The 24,240-nt window shown below is 30.6% G+C and overlaps 1 protein-coding gene across 8 annotated transcripts in view; it reads left to right on the forward strand.

Moving 5' to 3' along the window:
- Positions 1–24,240, forward strand: part of LOC118201622 (uncharacterized) — an 85,231-nt gene that overhangs the window by 27,969 nt on the left and 33,022 nt on the right. For 7 of the 8 annotated variants that reach the window (XM_085816100.1, XM_085816103.1, XM_085816106.1 and 4 more), the window contains exons 4-6: positions 1,214–1,267; positions 8,713–8,992; positions 14,336–14,584. In XM_085816100.1, the coding sequence (XP_085672226.1) occupies positions 1,214–1,267; positions 8,713–8,992; positions 14,336–14,584 (583 nt within the window). The remainder of the gene's footprint in view (positions 1–1,213; positions 1,268–8,712; positions 8,993–14,335; positions 14,585–24,240) is intronic. The other variant, XM_085816107.1, reaches the window with a different exon arrangement.

Genomic DNA, 24,240 nt, shown 5'->3' on the forward strand with positions numbered 1-24,240 from the left:
CTCTGTCTTTGATATGATTCAAATCAAATTCCTCGTCATTATAAATATCACGAATACACATCAAATAGTTTTCTGGTTGCAATTTTCTAATTTCAACATGCGTAATGCATGCTTTACGCATGCACGCATTGAAAGAAATGTTTAATAAAGTAGACAAATAAATATTAAGCTTTTTTTTTTTTTTTTTTTTTTTTTTTTTTTGTAAATTTTGATACCCTTTAGATCATAATTGCTGTTTATTTCATAAATTATAGTTTCATATTTTTTATTTTATAATTTCTGCATGCCATCTTACCAGATTTAAACTGATGATTGATAATCTGGAATCGCCGAAGTCCGGACGAATCCAGATTAAAGACTTTTGACTGTATATATATATATGTGTGTATTTGTATATATATAATAAATGAAAAAAAGGCAAAGCAATAGAGAACAGATGCATATGAAAAAGTAAGAATACCTATGAAATAAATAATTGATTAGATGGATTTTAAAACATAAAATTATTATAAATCTATGACTGAAGTAATTTTTATTAACACTTTATAAAAGCGTTGATTTTATGAGGTAATACTGACCCATTATAAAAGAACACAAAAAAATATAATTTTTACTTTTTATAATATCAAGAAACAAAATATTTTCTGTGAGAATAGCAGAAGTTTACTTCTTCCACTCAGGTCAAAGAGTAGTCACCTTATAAAGAACTTTAATAATAAATTTCCCTTTATAAGGCGTACAAACCATTATTCTCTGCATTTTGTTTTGGGAAGTAAGTGCTCATATTCATTTGCAAGCATGAATTTATTTTTTTGAAAGAGGAAAACATTAAATACAAGGAACTCCATCTTAACAGTAGCTGAATGCCAACCCCAAAAAATTGACTCGCCTACTAAATAAAATTTCATATTAATTTAATTCTTTTTTAGCATGCTTAATTTATTTCTGCTGTCTCATACTTTTATTAAAACATCATGGAAAAAGCACAAAATAACGGGTATTGAAATTCTGGTATTTTGCTTATCATTATACAATTTTAGAGGATCATTTAGCTTTCTGTTATTATCAAGATGCTTTTTTTTTTTTTTTTTTTTTTTTTTTTTTGTCAACTGAATGAGATTTATCATTATGTGTTTAAAATAAATAAATAGCTTGATTAATTAGTGCTTATTTGAGTGCTTGGGAAGTTTATATTAATTTATTTTGCTTTCAGACCTTCAAAGAGAAAAATTAAGAATCCAAATATATGTGTAAAAAAGAAAGCCATGTAAGTTACAGAATATTGTTTACTTTTTCCTTCCAAACAATTTTTAAACTTGTAACTGTGTGAACTTCATTCATTCAAAGCAGTTTTTGCAGTACAATTATATTTCTGTTGAAGTTATTCTTTATTTCAAAATAAGAATATGTATACCTTTAACTATATAATTATACATATGCACAAGGCACATTATTCATTTGATATATCTTTTTAGTATATTTAAAATAGTTATATATATTTGATGCATATATTATATGTGTATCTGCATATATTGTAACAAATTATGTAAAAACGCCTTTTTCAAATTTTGTTTTAGAACAGATATATCATCAGATAGACATAGCATAAATTTAAAATTTTTAGAAAATTCAAGAAGTCAAACATCTTGTCTGAGCAAAATCATTTGTTCAGACAAAACATTCGCAGAATTTTTTTCGCCAATTTGTATTATGCAGAAGATGACAAAGAAAAAAAAATTTTAATTTTTGAGCTCAAATTTTTAGACTAAAAGATTAAAGTGCCAGTTATGCCTTCAGTAGCTAAATAAATTTTGTTTTCTTCCTCATTCTTACCCTTAAATGAATATTTTAGAATTGCTCTTTAACTGTATGAGCACCTACGAAATTTCTGCCATTGTCACTGAAAATATCTGAGGGTTTGCCTTATCTCACAATAAAGCATTTAAATGCTGCTCTAATACTGCACGTATTAAATCATTTACAATCTCAAAGTGTAATAGTGCCTTAGTGAAACAAACAAAAATGCATACAAAAACTTTTTTACCTGTTTACTTATCTATTAAATTGTTTATCACAAAGGGACCACAGAATTCAAGTCCAGTTCTGCCAAAAACTCTGGAACTGGTCACTCTTGCAGCTGTAGTCAAGTCTGCACAGCAATAGATAGCTGTCTTGTATCAGCTATCTATTGCTTTGCAGACTTGAAATTTACCCTATTGCAAATTATAATATTAAATATAATTTTTCTAATTACATTTCTTGCAGAAACAATCCAAAATTTGATCCTTATAAGTGAGAGTATTATCTCGCACCTGCATGAAAATAAAGAACATGGAAATGATAAATCACGATTACAGTAAAATTGTGTCTAGTTGGCAGAACAATAGGATGTTTTTTTTTATTCCATTTAAATAACTGTTTTTGAGTCTGTCCCCCCCCCCACTCTGATTATTCCATCATCAAAGGAACACAAATTAAATTGTCATTAGGAATAGGAACACTCTTTTCTAGCACTGGATTTTTGTCATAGATAAAGTCTTTTGAACATTTTTCACAATACACAATAAAGCACTAGAAAGTTCACTGTTTGTTAGTGTTTCTCGGGTAGGAATGCAGTAGATGCCCAGAGTTATGCAAAAATCTCTTGCATCAAGCCACTGCTCTTAGCAATTTGCTGTAAAGTGAACATTCATTGATGGTATCTAAAGGCGAAAAAATTAAAAATAAGTGCACATATTTCACTTACTACTAGTGGTTTTAGTTCTTGAAGAAACAGTTCCTCAGTTTCCACGAGAATACTGTCTTGGCACTCGATCATCATAGGCGGTGGTAGAAATAGGGAACCACACCACCACAGTTCACATAGTTGAAGTCTGACTGGAATATTACCTCTTTATGCGAGATCCACAGGGTTCCGTTTGGAAGGTACATTATCAGAGGAAGGATATACTCTCAGAGTAAAGGAGCCAATTAGTGACATGGATGAGAGTGATGATTCATTTTGTAAAGAGCAACTATGGGTAGTATTTCTAAAGAGTAGAGAGTGATATTTCTAGTAATTCTGGATATGGTCATTTTATCAGAGACTGGGCTCACTGAGTACCTGCCTTCCATTTTCCATAAAAGATATTGTTAATTCTTGTAAATAGTGTTTCTTGCATTTTTAAAATTAATTTTAATGTTTATTGCTGCATTTTATAAAATTAAACCTTGGAATAATTTGAATAGCACTTCTGAAATTATTTTTCAAAGTAAACAGTTTTGTTTATATTTTCATGTAAAATAAAGGGAAAAGATTATTTAATGCTAATTTTAATGTATATGTTAGCTTAAATAATACAGTACGAAGTCTGTAATCCGGACTCATCAGGACTTCAGCGTTGCCGGATTAGGGGTTTTACCGGATTATACATCATCAATTTAAATCTGTTAAGATGGCATGCAGAAATTATACAAATAAAAATGTGAAGCCGTAATTTATGAAATAATGAGCAATTATGATATAAAGGATGTCAAAATTTACAAAAAAAACTTAATATTTATTTGTTTACTTTATTAAACATTTCTTTCAACGCACGCATGCGTAATGTATGTGCATTTTCTACGCCCATGCGTAAAGTTTGTGGCTTTGAGGTCTAGATTATAGATCATTCTGGATAATGGACGTCCAGATTACAGACTTTGTACTGTAATCAAAAATGGTACCAAAACTATGATGTTAAGATTTAAAGTTTTTTTTTTTTTTTTTTTTTTTAGTTTGGCGTGTTGTTTATCATAGAAGTTATTATTTAGTTTTTATTTTATTAAAGAAAAATTTTAGTGCTCTTGTACTTACTTTTAGAAGAAAATGTTAAGTTTCAGTCAACTCTTGATTTACTGGGGTAATAAGTCCTTAAGACGATGTCCATGATTAAATCATGATTTGATTGAGGGCAGTTTAAAAAACACATGAAAGATGAATAAATTAAATCACAAATCAACAAGAAAAGAAATACAGTCAAAAGTCGTTAATCCGGACACCCATAATCTGGAATGATCTATAATCCGGACCTCAAAGCCACAAACTTTCTGCACATGCGTCAATGCATAATGTGTTCAGGCATGCGCATAGGTGTTTACGCATGCACGTAATACTTTTACGCATGCGCATGCACATAACACGTTTACGCATTCACGTTTAATGTATAACGAACGGTATAAGCTAAGCTAAAATTATCTAATTATCTATTTCAGTTATTGTTGCAGATTGTGTTGTTCCTTAATCTTTGAATTGGATCCGGCTTATTATTTTTTGCGGACTGTTAGAGCAATTTTATAAAAGTAAGCTTGAACTTTCGATTATGTCAAATAGAATTTCCGATGCTGGAGCTGTCAAAGCGAAAGTATGTTTCAATGTCTATCAAACAAAAAGTGGAATTGCTGCAAAAAATGAATAAAGGCATATCCTTTGTTTCTCTAACCATTCCGAAGTCTGTTTATCAATTTCACGCTGTCGCGGCACGCGATGAACTGGAAGTTGATCTGTCAGCACTATCCTTATCTTCAGGGCAGATGTTTTTATTTTATTCAGCTTATAATTTCTTACTAAATGTAGTATTTCATCTCGATGTATTCCATCTTTGATTTGATTTAAATCAAATTCCTCGCCATTATAAATATCACAAGTACACATCAAATAGTTTTTAAGTTACAATTTTCTAATTTCGACTATGCCTAATGTATGCTTTACGCATGCGCACGTTGAAAGAAATGTTTAATTTTTAAACATTTCTTTCAACGTTCTTTTCTTTTGCATTTTAAGTAAACAAATAAATATTATTTTTTTTTTTTGTAAATTTTGATTAAATCATAATTGCTCTTTATTTCATAAATTATGGTTTCATATTTTTAATTTTATAATTTATGCATGCCATCTTACCAGATTTAAACTGATGATCTATAATCTAGAAAAATCGATAATCTGGAATGGCCGAAGTCCCGACGAGTCCGGATTAAAGACTTTTGACTGTACTATTAACAGTTTGTCTGTATTTTCAAGCAGTTTAAACTGGAAAGTAATTTCATTTGCTTACATAAATGAATATTCAAAACCAAATGAACACAGTGTAAATAAGAGAAGACCAAACAGCAATGGAAATGAAGAAACTAGGTTATAAATAAAATCGAAGAAAAATATTTACAATAGAACTTGGAAATGTCAAGTTCAAAATTTGAGTAAAAAAATTCAGTTCATAGATTTTATATTTTATTGTTCAATATGTATATATTATGGAAAATCTAAATTGCAAACTGTTATAGATAAAAAGCAATTCCCAAATACTGTAATATTGCCTGCTACCAGTGATGTCAGCGTGCATTTTGCTCTTCTTTTTTACTTCGTTGTATGAAGTAAAGGATGTACTGAAACCATGAAAATTTTCATTTATCAGATTTCAGTAGAAATGTCCATTTTGACCGTTTTTGAATCCATTTAAACTTTTTTTTGTGTGTGTGAGACATCTGTATGTAAGGACAGAATAAAGGACTTCTTATTCTACAGTGAAAATTTGTAGAGAGACAATTCAAAGTATGCAGTAAAAGATTTAAAAAATATTAAAAAAATAGTCCAAAAAATTTCCACTAGGGGCGCATTATAGACAAAATGCTTGAAAAGACATGCAGTAAGTAACTATGGCTATTTTAACATTTTCGAGATCTAGTGAATAGCATTCTTTCACTTGCGAGGCTTGTTAGTTTGCCAAAACATACATTAATCGTGAACCTGTTTTATGAAGGCCAGATAAATGATGTATCAGCTCTTTATGAATTTAGAATTTGTGCCTTTGTCTCCTAGTAAGACAGACATGATTCAGGAAAACTGGATCATTATGCATTCAACGTGGCAAAAGTCAAAAGTAGCAATGGGCGTTGTTGAGCACTCACTGACAAATGATCATGACTTTGGTAGTGCAAGTTCAGTCTGATAACAATTAGACATATTATATGGAGCAGCGTGGAAGATTCTGAGAACAATAGTGCACTTTTTTCCAATTTAGATGAGCCACAACTAGTATCTGCTTTTTACTGGCACTGACTGTCGCTTATCTTTTGCATTGACTCTTCTTGCCTGAATGGAAGTTAATAACCCCTGGCTGTGGAACATCCTTTGGAGTGATAAGGCTCCTTTTTATCCTAATGGAACCATGAACATGAGTTGTCACATTTGGGCCATGGAAAGTCCGTGTGTCTTCTACACATTTCACACACCTACCTAAAGTTATCGCCTGGTGTAAATTTCCTTCCTTGTTTGGACCATTCTTCTTCAAAGAAAATTATGATAATGACACCGTAACATGCTCTGCAATGGCACTAAAATATCATGACATGCTGAACAATTTCAAATTACTTCAACTTCAACAGCAACAAGCCTTCTCATCTATCACTTTTATGTAGGATGTTACCTCTCCATGAAATGAACTGTATGTGCAGAGGTTTCTGTGGTAACATTTGACTGATGACAAGATAATAAGATGTTCATTTCCCAGTCCTTAGCCGGCTCGTTCTCCCAGTCTCAGTCAGCGTGATTTTTTGTTATTGGGCCATCTGAAAGAGTATGGTTTATCTGAAGAATTTTAAACTTTGGCGGACCTTAATCACCATGTAACATTGCAAAAAATCATTGGTAATCAGCTGTGTATCCTATTCATTTCACACTTAAATGAGGGTGCCTACAGTCAACAATATGCTTTACATTGCTATAGAGTTTGTAACAAATAAACAATGCTTGTATTTAAAATTTGGAGCTTGTTTGTATTTTGATGTAATGCACCTCCGAGCTTAATTTTTCAAACATTTTTTCTCCCTTCTCAGAATTTTTTAGTTCATTCTTTCAATTGTGTGTCAACAAATTTTTGAAATAACCTTCTGGCTGATCCTCCCACGATTTCCACGGCAACTCAAATGTAGCAAAATTTGCTTATCCCGCGATTTCCGCAGGGCATATGTTTTTCTTCCTTTATTGAGGAGCGCATCCCGTTTTTTTCCCATTTAACCATTGAAATAAATTATATACAGTAATTAGGTGTTTAGTTTATATTTTGGACAACAGATATCGTTAGTTGGCCACTAAATTGCGGTATTTGAAGGTACGTGGTATTAGCGCTCTAACTTCACTTTTTCCTGCTTTTTTCTTACAGAAATGGCTGCTAGAAAACATTAAGCGATTATCTTAGTTATTTAATTAAATTATTGAATTATTAATTAGATTTATTGAACCTGGTGCAAAAACTGTGAAGTTAGACTTTGCCTTGAACCCTATCATATTAAACTGCATTTCTAAGGTATTTTTCATTCAGCGCTTTATATTTTCTTCAATTTTATACATTTTACTTTTTTATATTATGCAATAAATAGAAATTAACTGTAATTAGACTGAAATTTTATTTTTTTAAAAAAAGATTTTTTTGGTGATAACATCTGAAAAATGTTTTCTGGCAACTTAGTTTCTCATGATAAAAATCTATATAAAAAATATTTTCTAGAAAGAAAAAGTGAATTTTTCAATTCTTCAACATATATAGATTTAAAATATGGGAGCCAAAAGAAAACCACCTCCAATTTTGGAAGCAATTTTGGTCCACAAATTGAGCAGTCAGAGGAATAATCAGCATTTTATTTACAACTACAGGGTGCTCTGAATAGGCCAAGTTAAATTATAATCACCTTGTGTGTATTTATACAGGATTTGTATGGTTCTTAAGAGTTCTTAAAATTCCTTAGGTTTTTTTTTTGAATCGATTTTTGGTCCGAATCGAATTTCGACCAAAATCGCCAGAAAGTCACCAACGACCAGTCAGATTGCCAAGTGGACACAGTGTCCATTGTGAGCCTCCCTCCGGGGTGGTCTCTGAGAACCGAGATGTGTAAGCGCTGGTGCCCCGGTTCAGCTCGGGGGGGGGAGTTTATTTTAAAGTCTGCGCAGGGATTTGAGGCACCCCAGCATAGCAAGGCGAGACATTTATTTCCCTCTCTAAAAGCTATCGCGGACTTACGACTGGCCCTCCTGCCTAATACAGAGTTGAATCACGGGTAAGCCTCAGTTGCATTCAGTTCGCAGGAGAGGTCTTCTAAAATGTTAATTAATTAATTATATTTGCAAAAAATTTATATACATTATGAAAAAATAAAAATTATAAGAAGTTTAAATCCCATATGACAAAAATTGACTAAAATATTTAATTTCAAAATTAGCTATTTTTGTTATCATTTTGAACTTACCTTGAACAATCGTTTAATTTAGTTCGAATAATTGGAGGAAATAAGTTTAAATGAATTGCAACAAAATATGTGTATAATTTAATAGGCTATACAAGCAAGTCATGTTTGACCACATCAGTTTTTTTTTTTTTTTTTTTAAGAAAAGTTTAAATTTAGAGCTAGTTAATCAGGAGTTGAATTTAAACACACTGTTTGAGAGATATTTTAAGAATTTCTAGAGGAATTGTATGCATCCTAAAAAGTAAAAAAGTTTAAGTAAAAAATCAAAGATTTCACGTTTTTTCAAACAGCAACACTATAAACTATTCCTTTTAATATTGGCATAAAGCTGAAATCTGTAATAAACATGGAATAGTAATGAAATTACCATCAAAATTCAGAGAGAATATTTCTTATTGTGATCATTTAAAAGTAGTTATTGTAATGTTATTTTTATCAATTTCTCTGTTTACTTAGGTTCAGTCTGAAACAAGTAGATTGTGATTCTAACATTTCATTTTTAAACACCATGGTGAGCAATACTCCAGGAAGCTCATATTCTGTGAAACATACTCAAAACTTTGTAAAGACTTTTGGAAGAAATAATTCAGATATTGGGTGTAAGCCCACTGAGCACGTTAGAAGGAAAGATGATGCTGACAAGTCTAGATGCCTCAAGATAATAGATTTGCCATCTAAAATTATGGAGCGTATTTTGAGATATCTTCCCTTTGACAACATAGCAAAACTTCGATTAGTAAGTACATTTTTTATTACTAAAAGTATATCTAATATCTTGCAGCAGTATGAAAAATTGTATTGTTTTTGGAACATTAATTTAAGTTGAATATTTTTAAAGTAAGACAATACTTGTAGCATTATAGCATGAAAATTAACTTAAAAGTGAGCATAAATGTTAAACAGTTCACACTTAGCAGTGAGTATAAAACTGCCAATCCTTTTAATACACTTTTCCCAAAGAATATAGGCATGCTGACACAGACTGACATATTAAAACAGGAGTAGTTTTATTTATATTATTATATTTTATACTGAGTCCAAGTTTAAATACATCTGCTTAAGAAGAATCAGATGAACGTATCTCTAAATAGTAAATGCAAATGGTCAATGCCAGTTATTTAATGAAAAATCTGTCCATATGAGTATTGCATTATACAAATAAAATAAGCAGTCATATTGTAGCAATAATAGTAATCATAAATAAATTATAAAGGTGCTTCTACATGATGTTGCTGGTAATAATTGATAGTAAATATTTATCTTTATGTCTGTAATATATATACTAATGCCTATAATATCTTTATATCTATATTTAGTAATTATTTATTTGTATTAACATGTTGTTTACAGTCATATTTTGATAAGCAGGCAATAGCAGCTAATAAATCATAGAATAATCAAAAATGTGAATTACTTCTTTGAAATATATTCTCTCTATCTATGTTTTTTTTAATGGGGTTTACTGCTGTTGTTGTTTGTTAGCTTATTAGTTCTGAGATAAACTGGATAGCCTAATGGAGAATTTAAAAGTTGTGAGTGGTTCCTTTGTTTTAAGCTCAGGGCAAAAATGCTGTTTCTCAAAAATATGCAGTAAAGAAACAAAAAAAATTTTATCATTTTTTTATGTAAATTTGGTTTTTCATTCCTCGTCATAATTTTGAACTATTCATAGAATTAACAGAGCTCGTATGGTCCTTAAAAGTACTACTTAAAAGTCCTTAGGTTTTTTAGAAATGATTTTTGTTCTTGAAAGATTCATAATTTTGGCCTAAATTGCAAAACATCCTTAATCAGACATCGGATATTTCTGTCTCTTTTTAGCAACTGCGATTTTGAGTGTGAATTAACATTTTGGAGGAATATTTTTTTATTCATTCACGAATATGTGTTTGATGAATTATGATTTGTATTCTTTCCTGCTTCTTAAAAGGGTGCGAAGCCCTGCCTCAATTAAAACATAAACATTTTGAAATTATTTCTTTTTTGAGAATTTTCATAAATCATTACATCAGAAACATTCTTTTCCTTTTTGATATATGATTCATTTTATTATGTGGTACTAAATTTAGTGATTTATCAAAATTTTTGTAATTTCTTTATCAATTTGTACTCAAAAATTTTAATCTGGATATTTGCGACTTTTTCCCCTCTCCCCTGCAAACATAACAAAATTGATAAAAAAATAATGATTATATTAAAACTGTAACTAAGAAATACCATTAAAAATATTTTTATTTTTCAATGTCATATTTTAAAATGACTTTAATTTCCATTTGGGGGACTTGGGAATAGTTTGATTCTGAAAAATAAATTAGATAATAAATGCTGTGAAACACAGCTTCTGAAGCACTTAGCAAAAGCAAGAAATCTACTGGAAGTTTTTTTTTAAATTAATTTAATTTTTCTTTTATATTTTTTCATTAGAGTTTTTTCCCATGTCATTGTTTCAGAATATTCAAATGTGCATCAATTTTCTCCTAGAAATTCATTTTACACTTTTCTTTTCTGAATTTTGTATTAAAAAATCTTCTGGATTTGTGCTCGTACAGAGTTGGTAGGGATAATTATTAGATCTTTCCACCCTCTTTCCTGATCTTGGAAGTTTTAGAAGGATTTTAAAGCAAGATTTATTGACCTATGATTCCTGAAAAATGTGACCAAATTAAAGATATTTTCATGGTATTAATATGTAATGAATGTGTGCTATAGGAAATTTGTGATGAATTTCTTATTTTATGGAAAATTTTTTGGGAAAACGGTGAAAGTAACGTTACTTTTACAAAGTTCAGCTTTTGATCATAGAAGTCTTCTTTACAAGTTTATCTTTTATTTTCTCATCTTTCCACTGTACATAAGCATGAAAAATTGAAAATGTAGGTCTAATCTTGTCACATGGACAAGGAATTTTTTTGTTAATAAAGAAATTGAAAGCTGACAGTTTAAAAGATTAATCTTATTTGTCTTACTGCAACATACAAAGGGCAGTTTGCCACTGGGTGCAATCTCTGCGGATCCTAAATTTTGCTCTCCAGGGTCTGTCCTAAATTTAAAAAATTTTGCCAGCCCTAAATTTTGTTGTCCATCATTGCTTCACTAACTTCTCAACATTCTGCCACACTGACTGTGGTGCCGACCCTGTCTTTGTATCATCTCATATTTATTCTCAATAATCCTATTATTAAAGAAATAAAATTAGCATCTTCTATACATTCTAAATATGTGCACTTCTGTAGAAAAACAGAAATCTTCAAACATACAGTTATTTAGAATAATACAAGTCTTCAATTAAGTCTGAAATTCTTAAATATAGAGGAAGAGTGAGAGAGAAATTGATTGCATAACGAGAAAGAAATTCTTCAAAAGTATATTATTAAAATATCAGATTGGGGATAAAGTAGCCACTAGTGGGAATATTGATTTGTTTATTGAAATAAAAAATATGTTAAAGAGAAGAAAATTGATGTAAATTAGCTAAAATATCTTGAAAATTTTCAAATTAAAAAGATGTCTTGTGTTGTTACTTTGAAACATACATGTTTTCTAGCTGTTTTTGTATAATTATCCTAATATCATTTTAGAATCAGTATCATAAATTATATGCATAATGATCTGTATTTTAAAATGTAAAATGTTCCTAGATTATGATTTGAACAGTGCTTTTTTTATCAGATACTTTTTAAAAATGAATAGTGACCCATCTAAATCTATAATGTTTCAGGATTATTTAACTATGTATATAAGTATTTATAACTAATTGCTCACCCTTAGAAGTTATCTGTATGTGTTATGATTTTTCCTTAATCCTTGCTGTGGATGTAAGATATGTAAAAATTAACATAAAGCTTTATTCGTTACAGCTAAATGATACTTAAAATAATAAAACGTACCACCTCTGGTGCATTAGTGGTGTATTGGAACTTTATATTAAATATTGTTTATTAACTGGATCTCTTCAGGAACTCTATGCCAAGCAACGACCCTAACTGGATTAGATAAACAAAACACAACTAACTTTCAAATACATACCAATCTTGCCAGTGCCACAGCAGTGGTGGCAATAGTCGAGCTTCTGTTAGGAATCATGCTGGTTATGATTTTACTTCTCATTTTAATCTATGTCGCTTGACATAAAATTTGCTTAAACTTCTGGACTGAGCAAGTATGTAATGAAACAAAGCATAAAAGAAAGAATCAACATAAAACTGATTGTAAATAAAACTTAAATGTTACTAATATTCCTTAAATTATGTCGGACCATTATAAATATAAAATATAAATAATCATAGTATGAATTTTGTAATTTAATGCTAATGCTATGATAAATTTTATGAAGCTGGTATTTTCGATTTTCTAGTTATTTTAAATATTAATTTATGTTTAATAATAATGTATCCTACTTTCAAATTTATTTTAAGGATGATATTACAAAAGTGAAGTTTGGGTATAAATAATTACTGTAATGTATTCAATTCCCTTTGCTGATAGGTCCTCTTTTTTTTTTTTTTTTTTTTTTTTTTTTTTAAGTAATCCTTAAAAGTTCTAATTTAAATTGCAGAAATGTGTATGAACACTGATTGAGAGTCTTTCAAGTCCTTCATCTGATAATAATTCAATAAATTAGGGTAGGCTAGTTGAAAATAAATGGTGGCAAGAAATTTTACTAAATTAATTATCACATGTTGGTAATAAAAGCAGTTAGAACCTGTGCAGTTCGATACATCATGACATATGAAAATCAACTCTGTTTTGAGACACATATGCAGTATTTCCATTGTCAAATGTTCAAAAATTTTTGTCTAAAAATTTCTGATCATAAATGAGTACTCAGATGTTTAAAATTATGTAGTTTAATCATTGGCATTTATTGAAGTTATTATCTGAATTTTCTGAGAGATTTGAGATCGACCTTCCCAAAATTTTTCTCTCTAAAACACTGACAAAAAATTTAAAGAAAAGGGAGAGAGAAAATTTAAGTGGCATATTCCAGGGAAACCATTTGAGGCCTATAAAAATTGATGCTGTCTCCTGATGCCAGCCCAGCAAGTGGAAAACTTTAATGCAATAATATTTAGATCCTTAGAATGAAATAACTTCCATGCAGTTCATCTTAGATATGTGCAATATGTTTTAAAGAATATTTTTGCTTCTTGTGTGTTGTATATTTTTGGGAAAGTATTAGCAAATGTGATTGATGGGTCAGTTGTAAAGGATATTTGTAGTTTCCCCCTTATGTAATTTTATGTCCTTCAATTTCCTTTTTAAAATCCTCCACAGGCATTCTTATATTTAAGCAGTTAGCCATCATGTACTTTGTCATAATTATTTAATATAATCTTGTAACTCGTATATTAAAAAGTTTTCTTGCTTCAGAATTGCAGGGGGGGGGGACTGATTTGGAAATTAAGCAAGCTGGATGTATGTAGGAATTTGCAGTTTCTCCATGCCTGTCATAATTGCAAACCAGCTTTTCTTAAAATGTCTTTGACAAAGGTATCTATAATCTTAGGCAGAAATATAACATGTTTTTATATATCTTGAATATAATCTTGTAATATACATTAACTATTATAATTTTGTAATTTTTATGTTAATATATTTTTTGCTTAAAGCCTGGGAAAATAGGAAAGATAAATTTGTTAATACCAGAAATCTAGTCTTATTATTCTCTGTGTGAATTTCAAATTTTGCAAAATAGAATATTCTTCCAAATCCATATTTTCCTCTCTTTTAATAGTATTTTTTATTGTAAGCATTGTGACCAAGACATGTATGGAGAAAAGTATGCAGCTGTATCTTGAATCATTGCCTCTTTTCATTGTTAAATAAATGCAATAGTCTTTGCTTAGTGTTTAGAATAGATAAGTATCATAGTGATTTTTTTCATTTTAAATTGTTTCAATGTTAAACTAGAATTTAACTATAAATATCAAGACACTTTTATTATTATTATTTAAAAGGTTTCTTTTTATGTTGTTCTTGGTTTACATTCATTTGCATGTTTAGTCTAGTTTTTATACTTCTCAATAAAATAACATTTGTGGCAAAAATGTATTGCATTTTTTCTTTTATATTTTTATAGGTTTCAAAATATTTCAATAAAGTTTGCTCTATGATGTTAAGTTCTGAATTTTTTCGTTTGCGAGCTTTCATGTTCCACAGGCTTCAAACTATAAAAGCACAAATGCCAAGAAGAGAATCAGCTCGGCGAAAACATCCATTGGCAAGAGAAAATGAAATCATTGAAGCATTGCATGCAAGATTGTCCTTACTGCATATGACATTTGGCAATCATATTGAAAAAAATCATTGTTGTTTTTTCCCTGGAGAAGTAATTATAGTTTATGCACTTTATTGAATAGTCCAATAATTTACTGTATTTGTTATTAATTTTTTATTCATATTTTGTGTTTAATTCCAATGTAAAAGATGTTCATTATCAAAGTAATTTTATTTCTGATAATGATTACTTGAATGCATTAAAACTTTATTATCATGTATAATTGATTTCTTAATAAAATAGTTCATTCTACTTTGCATTAGAATGTTGAATAAATTTTGAACTGGTGGGCTAGATTTCTTAAATTAATGTTAAGTTATGTTCTGATAGCAGTGAGTTTACATTAAATTTACTAATTATTCTTCAATATCATGTTTACAGTGAAGTTGGAATAAAAAAATCATATATTTTACTATATGGGACTGGATTTCAATATGCAAATTATATAATTCTGTAAATTAAAATTGAAATTTGTCCAAGTTTTGTTTTTCTTTGGCTTTTAGTAAGTATTTTTAAGTCCATTATCTCTCTTCTTCATATTTTTGCAAATATTTAATATTTTTAAATGATTAAGAGTTTAATGAGGTTAATTTAGGTATATGACAATCATTATGACTTTAAACATCGAGCTTAAAGATATGTGAGGGAAAAAGCTGAAATAAAATTTATTCTAACCTGAAAATCTTTTGGCTGTTAAAATTTATCAACAACCTATTTCTGTCGCTTTATTTTAGTTGTGTAAAGCAAAAGGCAGAATTTAATAAGAATAATGTTAAACAGGGAAAATGCAAATGAATTGCATTATGATGCTATTATAGTGCACCATTACTCATACTACTGTTTCAGTTATAATGTACATTAAGATATTGTGTAGCCATTGGAAAAACTAAATTCTCAGAGAGAAAGCAACAACTATAAAATGGTGCTTTATGTTAATTATGTTAAGTGAATTTAATTAAAAGGTCATTGTTATCGCATAGCCCAATGGGATACACCTTTGGTATACAGAAATATGGAAATTTTTATTCCTATTCTTTGAGCATGTGCAAAAAAGGAATGTAAGGGGTTGTTTCAAGTTGTAATTTCAAGGATTATATGAGTAGTTGGATAAATGTTTCACATGTGGAAGTTGGCACATGTTGTTAGGAAAGCAACTGATGGATTGTGAAAAATAGCATCCAACTGGGAGAATGGAAGCAAGACTGACACTGGCATGGGCTGTAATTGCCTAAAATTAACCAAAAGCATTACAGTACAAAGTTTGAAATCCAGACGTCCATTATCCGGAATGATCTAACCACCTCAAAACCACCACCAACGTTTTCTAATAGGCTTTACGCATGCGCATTTAATCCATCCCCTCTCCGTGCGTAATAAAATATCTTGAGAGTCCCGATTCTTAATTTCACTTCGACACTAAATAAAATACTTTGTTATTTAAGAAACAATCTTTTTAGCATAAATTTGTACAATCGGTAATTTGGCTTCATCGCTGTGTATCTCAAAACGAAACATTCCACATAGACACATCGTTGATCTGACTGCAACCTAGGGAATCATTATTTATTATACTTTCCTTTTATCACCGCATATTTATCAAAACATGACAAATTGAGTAATGACTCATGTAACAATGCCTAAACAATTTTTTTTTTTTTTTTTTATGTTAGTAATTGAATAATAAAGGAGTGTGGTAACCTTTTATGTTGATATTACGCTTCGCGATGATTACAGATTGAAGTTAAATGTGCTAAAAAATGTTGATGAGGAAGAATTTACCAAAAATTTCTTTCCATATGCTAAAAATATATTTTGTTGATGATACTCATAGACCCAAAGATTACATTTAGGGCTATTTGAATTAAGAATAACTGATTTGTTATTCACATATACCCAGAACCAGTGCCAGGCCTAGTATGGTCGCATTGAGTCGCTGGATTTAAGACCCACATAGACTGCATCAGGCAGTAAGATATGGCCTCTCAATAAGGCTAAGTATATAGTGGGAATTTATTTATTCAGTGTGCAAGAAAAATGCATAAATATAGTAAATAACTACACTGATACCATTCAGGCTTAATTGTCTCAATGCGCGATAGACGCAAAATAAAATTTAATGGAACAACTTGTCATTAGTCACCAAGCTCATGATGCATAGCCAAATATGTATAGTGTAGAACAACTAAATTTGATGATGATAACCACTAATTTTAAAGGTTTTCGGATATCGTAAAACAAAGGTGAAATTTTCTAATTAACGTATTTTGTAAAGAAATGTGGAGAAGCGGTAATAAATGAAGATGATATAAAAGAAGTTTTCATTATGATGACAATGCTTCTCAATCATCAATCAATTAATGAATGGAGAAATCTGTAGTATGGTTCTAGATCGAGAAAATACTGCTACCTATAGTGAAGAAAGTGACAGAGAAGTTACTGAAAATGAGAAAATTTTGATTGGCAAGTTAGTCGGAATTAGCAGTTACAAGGACTTCAATGTAACTGATCAAGAGATTATGAAGAATGTCTACAGAATTAAAGAGAAAGTATTAGCACTAAAAACGAAGCAACTTGCACAACTTACATTAAAAGAAATGTTTAATAAGGTAAACAAATAAATATTAAGCTTTTTTTATATACCCTTTAGATCATAAATACTTCATTATTACATAAATCAGGATTTCATATTTTTAATTTCATAATTTCTATATGCCATCTTGCTAGATTTAAATTGGTGATATAATATCCAGGAAAATCCCAAATCCAGAATCATTTAAGTCCTGACGAGTCTGGATTTCGGACTTTGTACTGTATGTCAAGAATCTGGAAGCGGCGTAAAGACTATGATAAATGTTCTCAAACAGGTCAAGGTAAAAAACATTCTACAAGACTCTTGGATTGTTATTGCCAATGTTTTGTAAAAGAAATAAACTGACCCTAACCAAAATTGTAAAAGGCTTCACTGCAGCTAGAGAAACTCAGTTATTCAGATATGCCATGAGGGGCAAGCTGCATAAAAGATGACAGTGTATATAGAAATCCACGAACTACACCCCTTTAAAAATCGGGCCATGAAATACACCCTGTGCAGTAGTGCAGCAATCATCATGATTGGAGTACCCCAGATTGAACAGAATTTTCTTTACTGGTGAGTCTTATTTTTGTTCAGAGAGTGATTCCTGACAAGTTATAATCTAGAGGGAGTAAAACATGTACAATGTATGTGAAATCATCCATGAAAGGCAATGCTACAAATGTGTTGCAATCATGGTCAGTGTGGCATCATCTGAATGGCTGCCCTGACCGACACAATTTCACCAGTGCAGCTATGAATTCTGATGTATTCCGAGATGAGGTCTCGATCTTTATATCAAGTTGATTAATGATGCAGTCTGTAATGACTTCTTTCTTATAAATTATAATGCACATTCCCATCACAGTGTAGTAATGATCAGTTATCTGGAAGTTGAAGAAATCCAGCAGTTCGAGTAGCCCTCATGTTCTCCGTATTTAAATTCAACAGAACATAAGTGGGATACAGTAAGACCTAACATTTACAACTTCTGCCACCTCAATGTCCATGAGTTTCAAGGCGATGATCAACATGAATGCATTTTGGCATTGCAAGAATTCCTGGGTAATCTAATACACATCCCACTACATATCACATGTCAAGAAGTCTTATTTAAATTTATTTTATTAGAAGTAGGCAGTTTTTCATTTTGTTAATAATTCAAGCATGATAAAAGAAGGTCTTGTGCAAGTGTCATGTCCTTAGCTGCAAAATTATTCAAGTTACATGGTTTTTTTATTGTTGTTACTTTAATTTTTCCATAAGTGTATTACAGTAGTTTTCAATAAGTGTAGCTAAGGCAGTTGCAAATGTAATCCTAACACCAAAACTTGCAAATTAGATTATTTGATTAGAAAAACACACATGCAGAAGACACTGCTGATTAATTTCTAAAACCTCAATCACATTATGTTTTGGCTATGCAGGAATTGACGTCGAAAGGGACAATTCTCAGAACCCGCACAATTCCAGAAAACCCACGTAGCTAGGTTACCATTTTGACTTACTAGAAAGACTCTAATGCCAAACACTAAAACGATTATCGTACAGATTGGGATCAAGTAATGCTTCAGTAGCAGAACTTTTGTCTGATTGGTTGTCTCTACCCGGTAGAGGTCCAGCCGAGACATTTTCAGCGAGGTTCGAAAAAATCCCCCATAGCCACAACATCGTTTCTGTAGCTAGGTGGGACTTTGCTTCAGGTGAGGCTCTTTTTTTTCTAGGAAACCTCTCATTTAAATCAGTGCTACCAGATACTTGTTTTTCAGAAAAGTCCCATCTAGCAGGGACTGTAGCCAAGTGTAATAACTTCTTAGGCTGTTGCTCCCTTTTCCATTTTTTAAAACTTTATCAGCTTATCTCATGTATTAAATGGTTAAGAAGAGAACCAGGAGCTTTTGTTTACTATGTTGAATATGAAATGAAAATATATTACTAGTATCATTATTGCAAAGCAGGTGGAGAAGATTTGTACCAGTAGAATCTGGCTATCAGAATTAATGATTTTAAGTTATATAGCTGAATTTCAAGGTCCATTGTTTAAATCAAGTTTATTTCAAGGTCCATTGTTTTTATTTGGGCAAAAAATTGCAAAATTGCATTACAAGTTAATTTTTTTTTTTTAAATTTTAATTTTAAAAAAATGCCTTTCATTTATATATATCTGCATTTAGCAAAACAAAAAATGTGCTGTTTTGTTAGTTAAAGATTTCTTCTCATTTTGTGTGCCATTTATTGTATATTTCTATTTCCTGTTTCTCTAGAAAGTCTAGTTTTTAATAAAATTTTAGAGGTGGAAGGGAAAAGGTGTTGTAATTTTGTTGATTTTAGCTGTGCTGCTATTCATGCATTAATGTTGGATAAAGTGAAAATAAAGAATGGAAGAATAAAGCGTTTGTACTCTGTTCTCTTAAAACGTTATTTATGGTGTAATTTCACATTAGATTATTCCTAGTTAAAATGGGTGTTTTGCGATTCCAAGAAATTTAATGCATATTAAATATGAATTATATGCTAGTTATTATAATAACATTTCTCTAAAGTACTGTTTTAATTGCCAAGCCAAATTTTTCACTGTTTGTGAATTTAAAAAAACAAATGGTTTGCAAAATTTTTTTTTTTCTCTGTGAAAAGCTATACAGAATATGCAATCTCTTAATTAATTAGATATCAATTAAAATATTTTCTTCCTTAGAATTGTATTATTTGCTGTCTTTTGAGTGTAACCTTTCCATGTACAGCATTTTAGTATCTTAGAAAGAAGTAGTCTTAGAAAAAATTATTAACTAATGTAGATGAAATGAAAAGTATTTCCTTAACTGCATATTGTTGCAAATTTGTACATATATACAGGGTTCGTAGCGGTCCTTGTAAGTGCTTATAAGTCCTTATATTTAAAAATAAAATATAAACCCCTTATAGGTGCTTACTTTTTCTTTAAAGCCCCCCCCCCTTTTTTTTGTGCTTATTTTTTGCTTTTAGTGCTTTTTTTTTTAAATGAACGCGCAATTATTCCCCGTACCAAAGCCGAAACTAAATAAACAACTTTTCTTCCTACTATGGAATGTCAGATGGTGAATCATACTCCCGGAAATAGCTTTTCCCACTTTCTCTGCATTAACATAACCTCTGGTGTGCGTGGAGAGTACAGGCAAAGAATATGTATTGTTCTTTGGTACAGGCTGGTGCCTGTCATTCTGTTGGTCAAAGAATTGCGAAAGCAGTAGAAAATTCCGATACATTTGGCATTCTTTTCCTCCCACCCACATACTATACACGTTTGAATTTCTATTAAGATCTTAATGATTTGCATTCTCGTTCCGCTTGGTCAGTTCATATTCGTGTTTATTATGATCTTTATGCTTATATTATGAGCATATGTATGAATGTTTATAATAACATAGTTGCAGTAACTGCTAAAGTATAGTAAACTTCCAAAAATGGTTGTGTTTTAACACAGATTACCTTTTTAATTAATAATATTCGGAATGGCATAAATAAAGGGAAAGTAATCGAATAGTCAAAATAATTTCATTTTTTTGGCCAATACGTTATACAGTAAGAACGTTGGGAGGTTCTGCCTTTTCTCCGCAAAATCTCGAATGTTGAAACTGTTACAGTTCGTTGTAAAACAAGCAACGGATTTTTTTTTTTTTTTTTGTCACTTTCCAATCTGGATTGAATAGGACTAAAAGTTCTGCAGTCTACCAACCCAAGCGAAGAATGATTCTATTCCGGAAATTTATCGCAGTCTGTTGAAAATTAGAATGAAAAACACCCAAAGTCTCTTTCTTTTCCTTTATTTAGTTCTTTATTCTCCCAATATAGGCAGCTGTTGAATCCGATTACGTAATATCATGTAGGGAAGAATTACGGTGCACGTATTGCGCAATAACGTTTCCGATATTTCGCAGAGATAATTAATTTTGATGTTCGGTCCGAGATTTGTTGATGAACACATAAAAGAGTTTTTGCTAAGCAGAATATTTTTCTGTTCCGTTGGTTTGTTTTATATGATGCACATATCGAAATGTCAAAAGCATTTTAGCGGAAAAATCTAAAGAACGGCTACAGTCTATCCCCCCCCCCTCCGCTCCTCTTTTTGAAGTTGCGCTCGACTGTCCGAATATTCGCCAATTTTCAAGTATGCGGGTGGTTAAGCTTTTACTGTTAAAGGATGACTGCATGAAGCAAATTTCTGTCTTCTGATTTCAGAAATGTGTTTCTTTTTTACTTAAATTACTTTGCTTGCAATATCTGTTAAGGGAAAACTGATGTACGATGAAAATTTAGAAAATGTTCAGAATTTAGATTTAAATTATTTAAATATCAATATGAGTGGAAAAATAAATTGCATTTATTATTAAGTTCCAAGCGAATAGAATAAATATGCCTTATTATTATTTATTTCCTCTATTTTGAACTGAAATTTCATCAATTAATCTTGTAATATAGTTTAGTTGTGCATAGTTTTTTTTTCTCTCATTGTAAACTAGTTCTGTAAATTGAACTGTTATTTAAAATTTTAAAAAAAAGTAATTATTTTCTATGGTTGAGGTTCCATGCTTATTCTCTCTTAATAAATACTGCATTTCTCATATTTTAAATTACGAGCATAATTTTTGAAGTTATACAGTTTTGTATAATGTAATTAGACAGGTGCTTATTTTTTTTCTTAAAATGTGCTTGAAAAGTGCTTATAAGTGCTTATTTTTTTAACTAAAATGTGGCTATGAACCCTGTATATAGATTATTTAAGTGCAATTGTACGTGAAATTGTTGTATTTTTCTCTGTAATGTAATGCGGAAAAAATTTAAAGAGACAAGCTATGCCACAAAAGTAAGAATACAGGGGCAAGTCCATTTAACATTGAGTGAAAAAAGTATCTCGGTAATCTGGAGATATATCGCCAAGTGGCAACAGTTTGGGTGACTAATTTTTGTCTCCAAATTTGACGAGAAATCGTTTAAGTCGCCAAACTTGGCAACATTTTTTCTCGGTAGCAGTATCACCGTAATAGATATTATGATTGAACACTGTATTAGCTGTAACCATAATTTGACCTCATATTACCTTCCAGTAATTTTGAGAAGTGGAAAGTACCAGAAATATATTGACGGCCGGGTGAAAACTAAATAAGGCCGGAGAGAGCATATGTTCTCATTTGTTGTTGTTGTTAGCTCAGTGTGAGTTCAGAGTACTGAGATATCTCTGTGTATCTTTCTCTTTAACTGCACTTTGCATTGCATTGTGTTCATAGTAGTACACGCTCATAGTAGTTTGAAGTGTGTAACTACTGATTGTACTGTATGATACTGTGAAGAGTAGTATGACTATTTTTGTGGAAAGTTCCAGAACTCTGATGTGTTTCTTTTGATAAAATAAATTTTATTAACCTATTATCAGACCTTTATGCATTGAATCTGTTACGAACCTGTACTCACACAACAATGTTATTTAATTCTTACAATTTCCATAGACTTTTCAACAAATCTCCATCAAATCTAATATTTTCACTAGCTTATGAATGTTATATGTGTTATTCAGCAGCAAAGCACCAACTCTCATCCTTTCATTTCTTTCTTTTTTCTCAGCACCAAATTCCTTGTTGTAGTTGCTCTACTGAGGTATATAGAGGGTGTTTACACATTTTTAGAATGATTTCAATAAAGAATTTGAAAAAAAAATCAAATGCGTGGGAATTAAAATTTCTGGCAACAGCCCATTTTTAAAAAAAGAGAGGTATTGTCTGCTTTTTTTAACTTTATTCTTCTTTTAAAATGTCGCTTGTAAGCAAGCTGTGGAATGAAGGATATGTTTTTGTGCTTTTTGAAGAGAAATATTTATGTAAATAACTCCAACAAAAAAAAAGGTCTATTTATTATAAAAAATGAAGGAAAACAATATACAAACCTTGTTCTGTCAATACAAAGAAAGTTTTAGTTAGGAGTTTATGATTGTCGCAGGATTCTCTTGTAATGGGAAGTAAAAATAAAAGTTAAAATCAACTCAAAGTACTATCAAAGAAAGTTTTACAACCGATATTTATAGAAGAAATTCCATTTCTTTATATCATTGACTTTTAAAGAGTGAAATGTCATGAAGACTTAACTTCAAAAAGTACATGTTGTACGTACATGTACGTACAAAGTACATGTTCGAAAAGTAAAATTCATGAAAAAATGAAGACTGATACAGGTATTGCCTGTATAGTGTCTTACAAAAATGATCAAACATTTTGAATTTTTGTATTCTTTAAAGAAAATAAAAATTAAAACAAAAAAAGGCTTTTTTTTTTTATTATATATAAATTCAACATTTTTTTCATAGTAAATATATTTTCAGAAAGATGAAAATTAAAGTAAAAACTCAATATTGTTTGCTTAATGAGGAAAAGTATTCTCACAAAAATAATTGGATGCTTTTAGTAACAGCCAAAAATGATAAAATCTTATATTGTTTTTGCTTCTTATTATCTTGTGCAATTACCTTTACATTTCATCACTTCATTTAATCTTTTGGGCATTGACTCCACAAGTTGTTTTGTTATTTTTGGACTTAATTTATGCCACTTCTCTTCAATCACTGCTTTCGATTGCTGCCACAAAGATATGCTCTATTTTCGATTCTAGCTCCTGCCAAGTATGTTCAATAGAATTAAGATCTGGCAATTGGAGTGGTGCCGTAATTACTTCTGGTTACTTATATAACAGCCTGTCTTAAACCTTGTGCGCAGTATGCTGTGGATCATTGTCCTGGTAGAATTTAAAACTATTCCGTATATTAAGTTTTTTGTGCTGACGATGTCAAATTTCACTTCAAGATGTCAAGCTACTTATACTGATCCATAATACTATCTATAAACTCTATATTACCTACAACGGAAATATGCCATACATCCCCATACCATAACTCCTCCTCTGCCGTGTTTAACACTTGGTACTAAGTTTTGCTCCCGAAATTCTTCTGTGGGTTTTCTCTACACCAGTACTTGTTCATCTGAGGTGAATTTGCTTTCATCAGCAAACAGCATTTTATTCCAGTAGTCGGGTGTCTTCTCTTTCATCAATTTGGCAAAAAGTTTGTTTTTTTTTTTTTTCCTTACTGACATAAAATTTTCTTGCTGCTCACCCA

This window comes from Stegodyphus dumicola, chromosome 4 (genome assembly GCF_044657685.1).
Source record: "Stegodyphus dumicola isolate Sdum_Otavi_A_Nest chromosome 4, ASM4465768v1".
NCBI classification, from domain to species: domain Eukaryota; kingdom Metazoa; phylum Arthropoda; class Arachnida; order Araneae; family Eresidae; genus Stegodyphus; species Stegodyphus dumicola.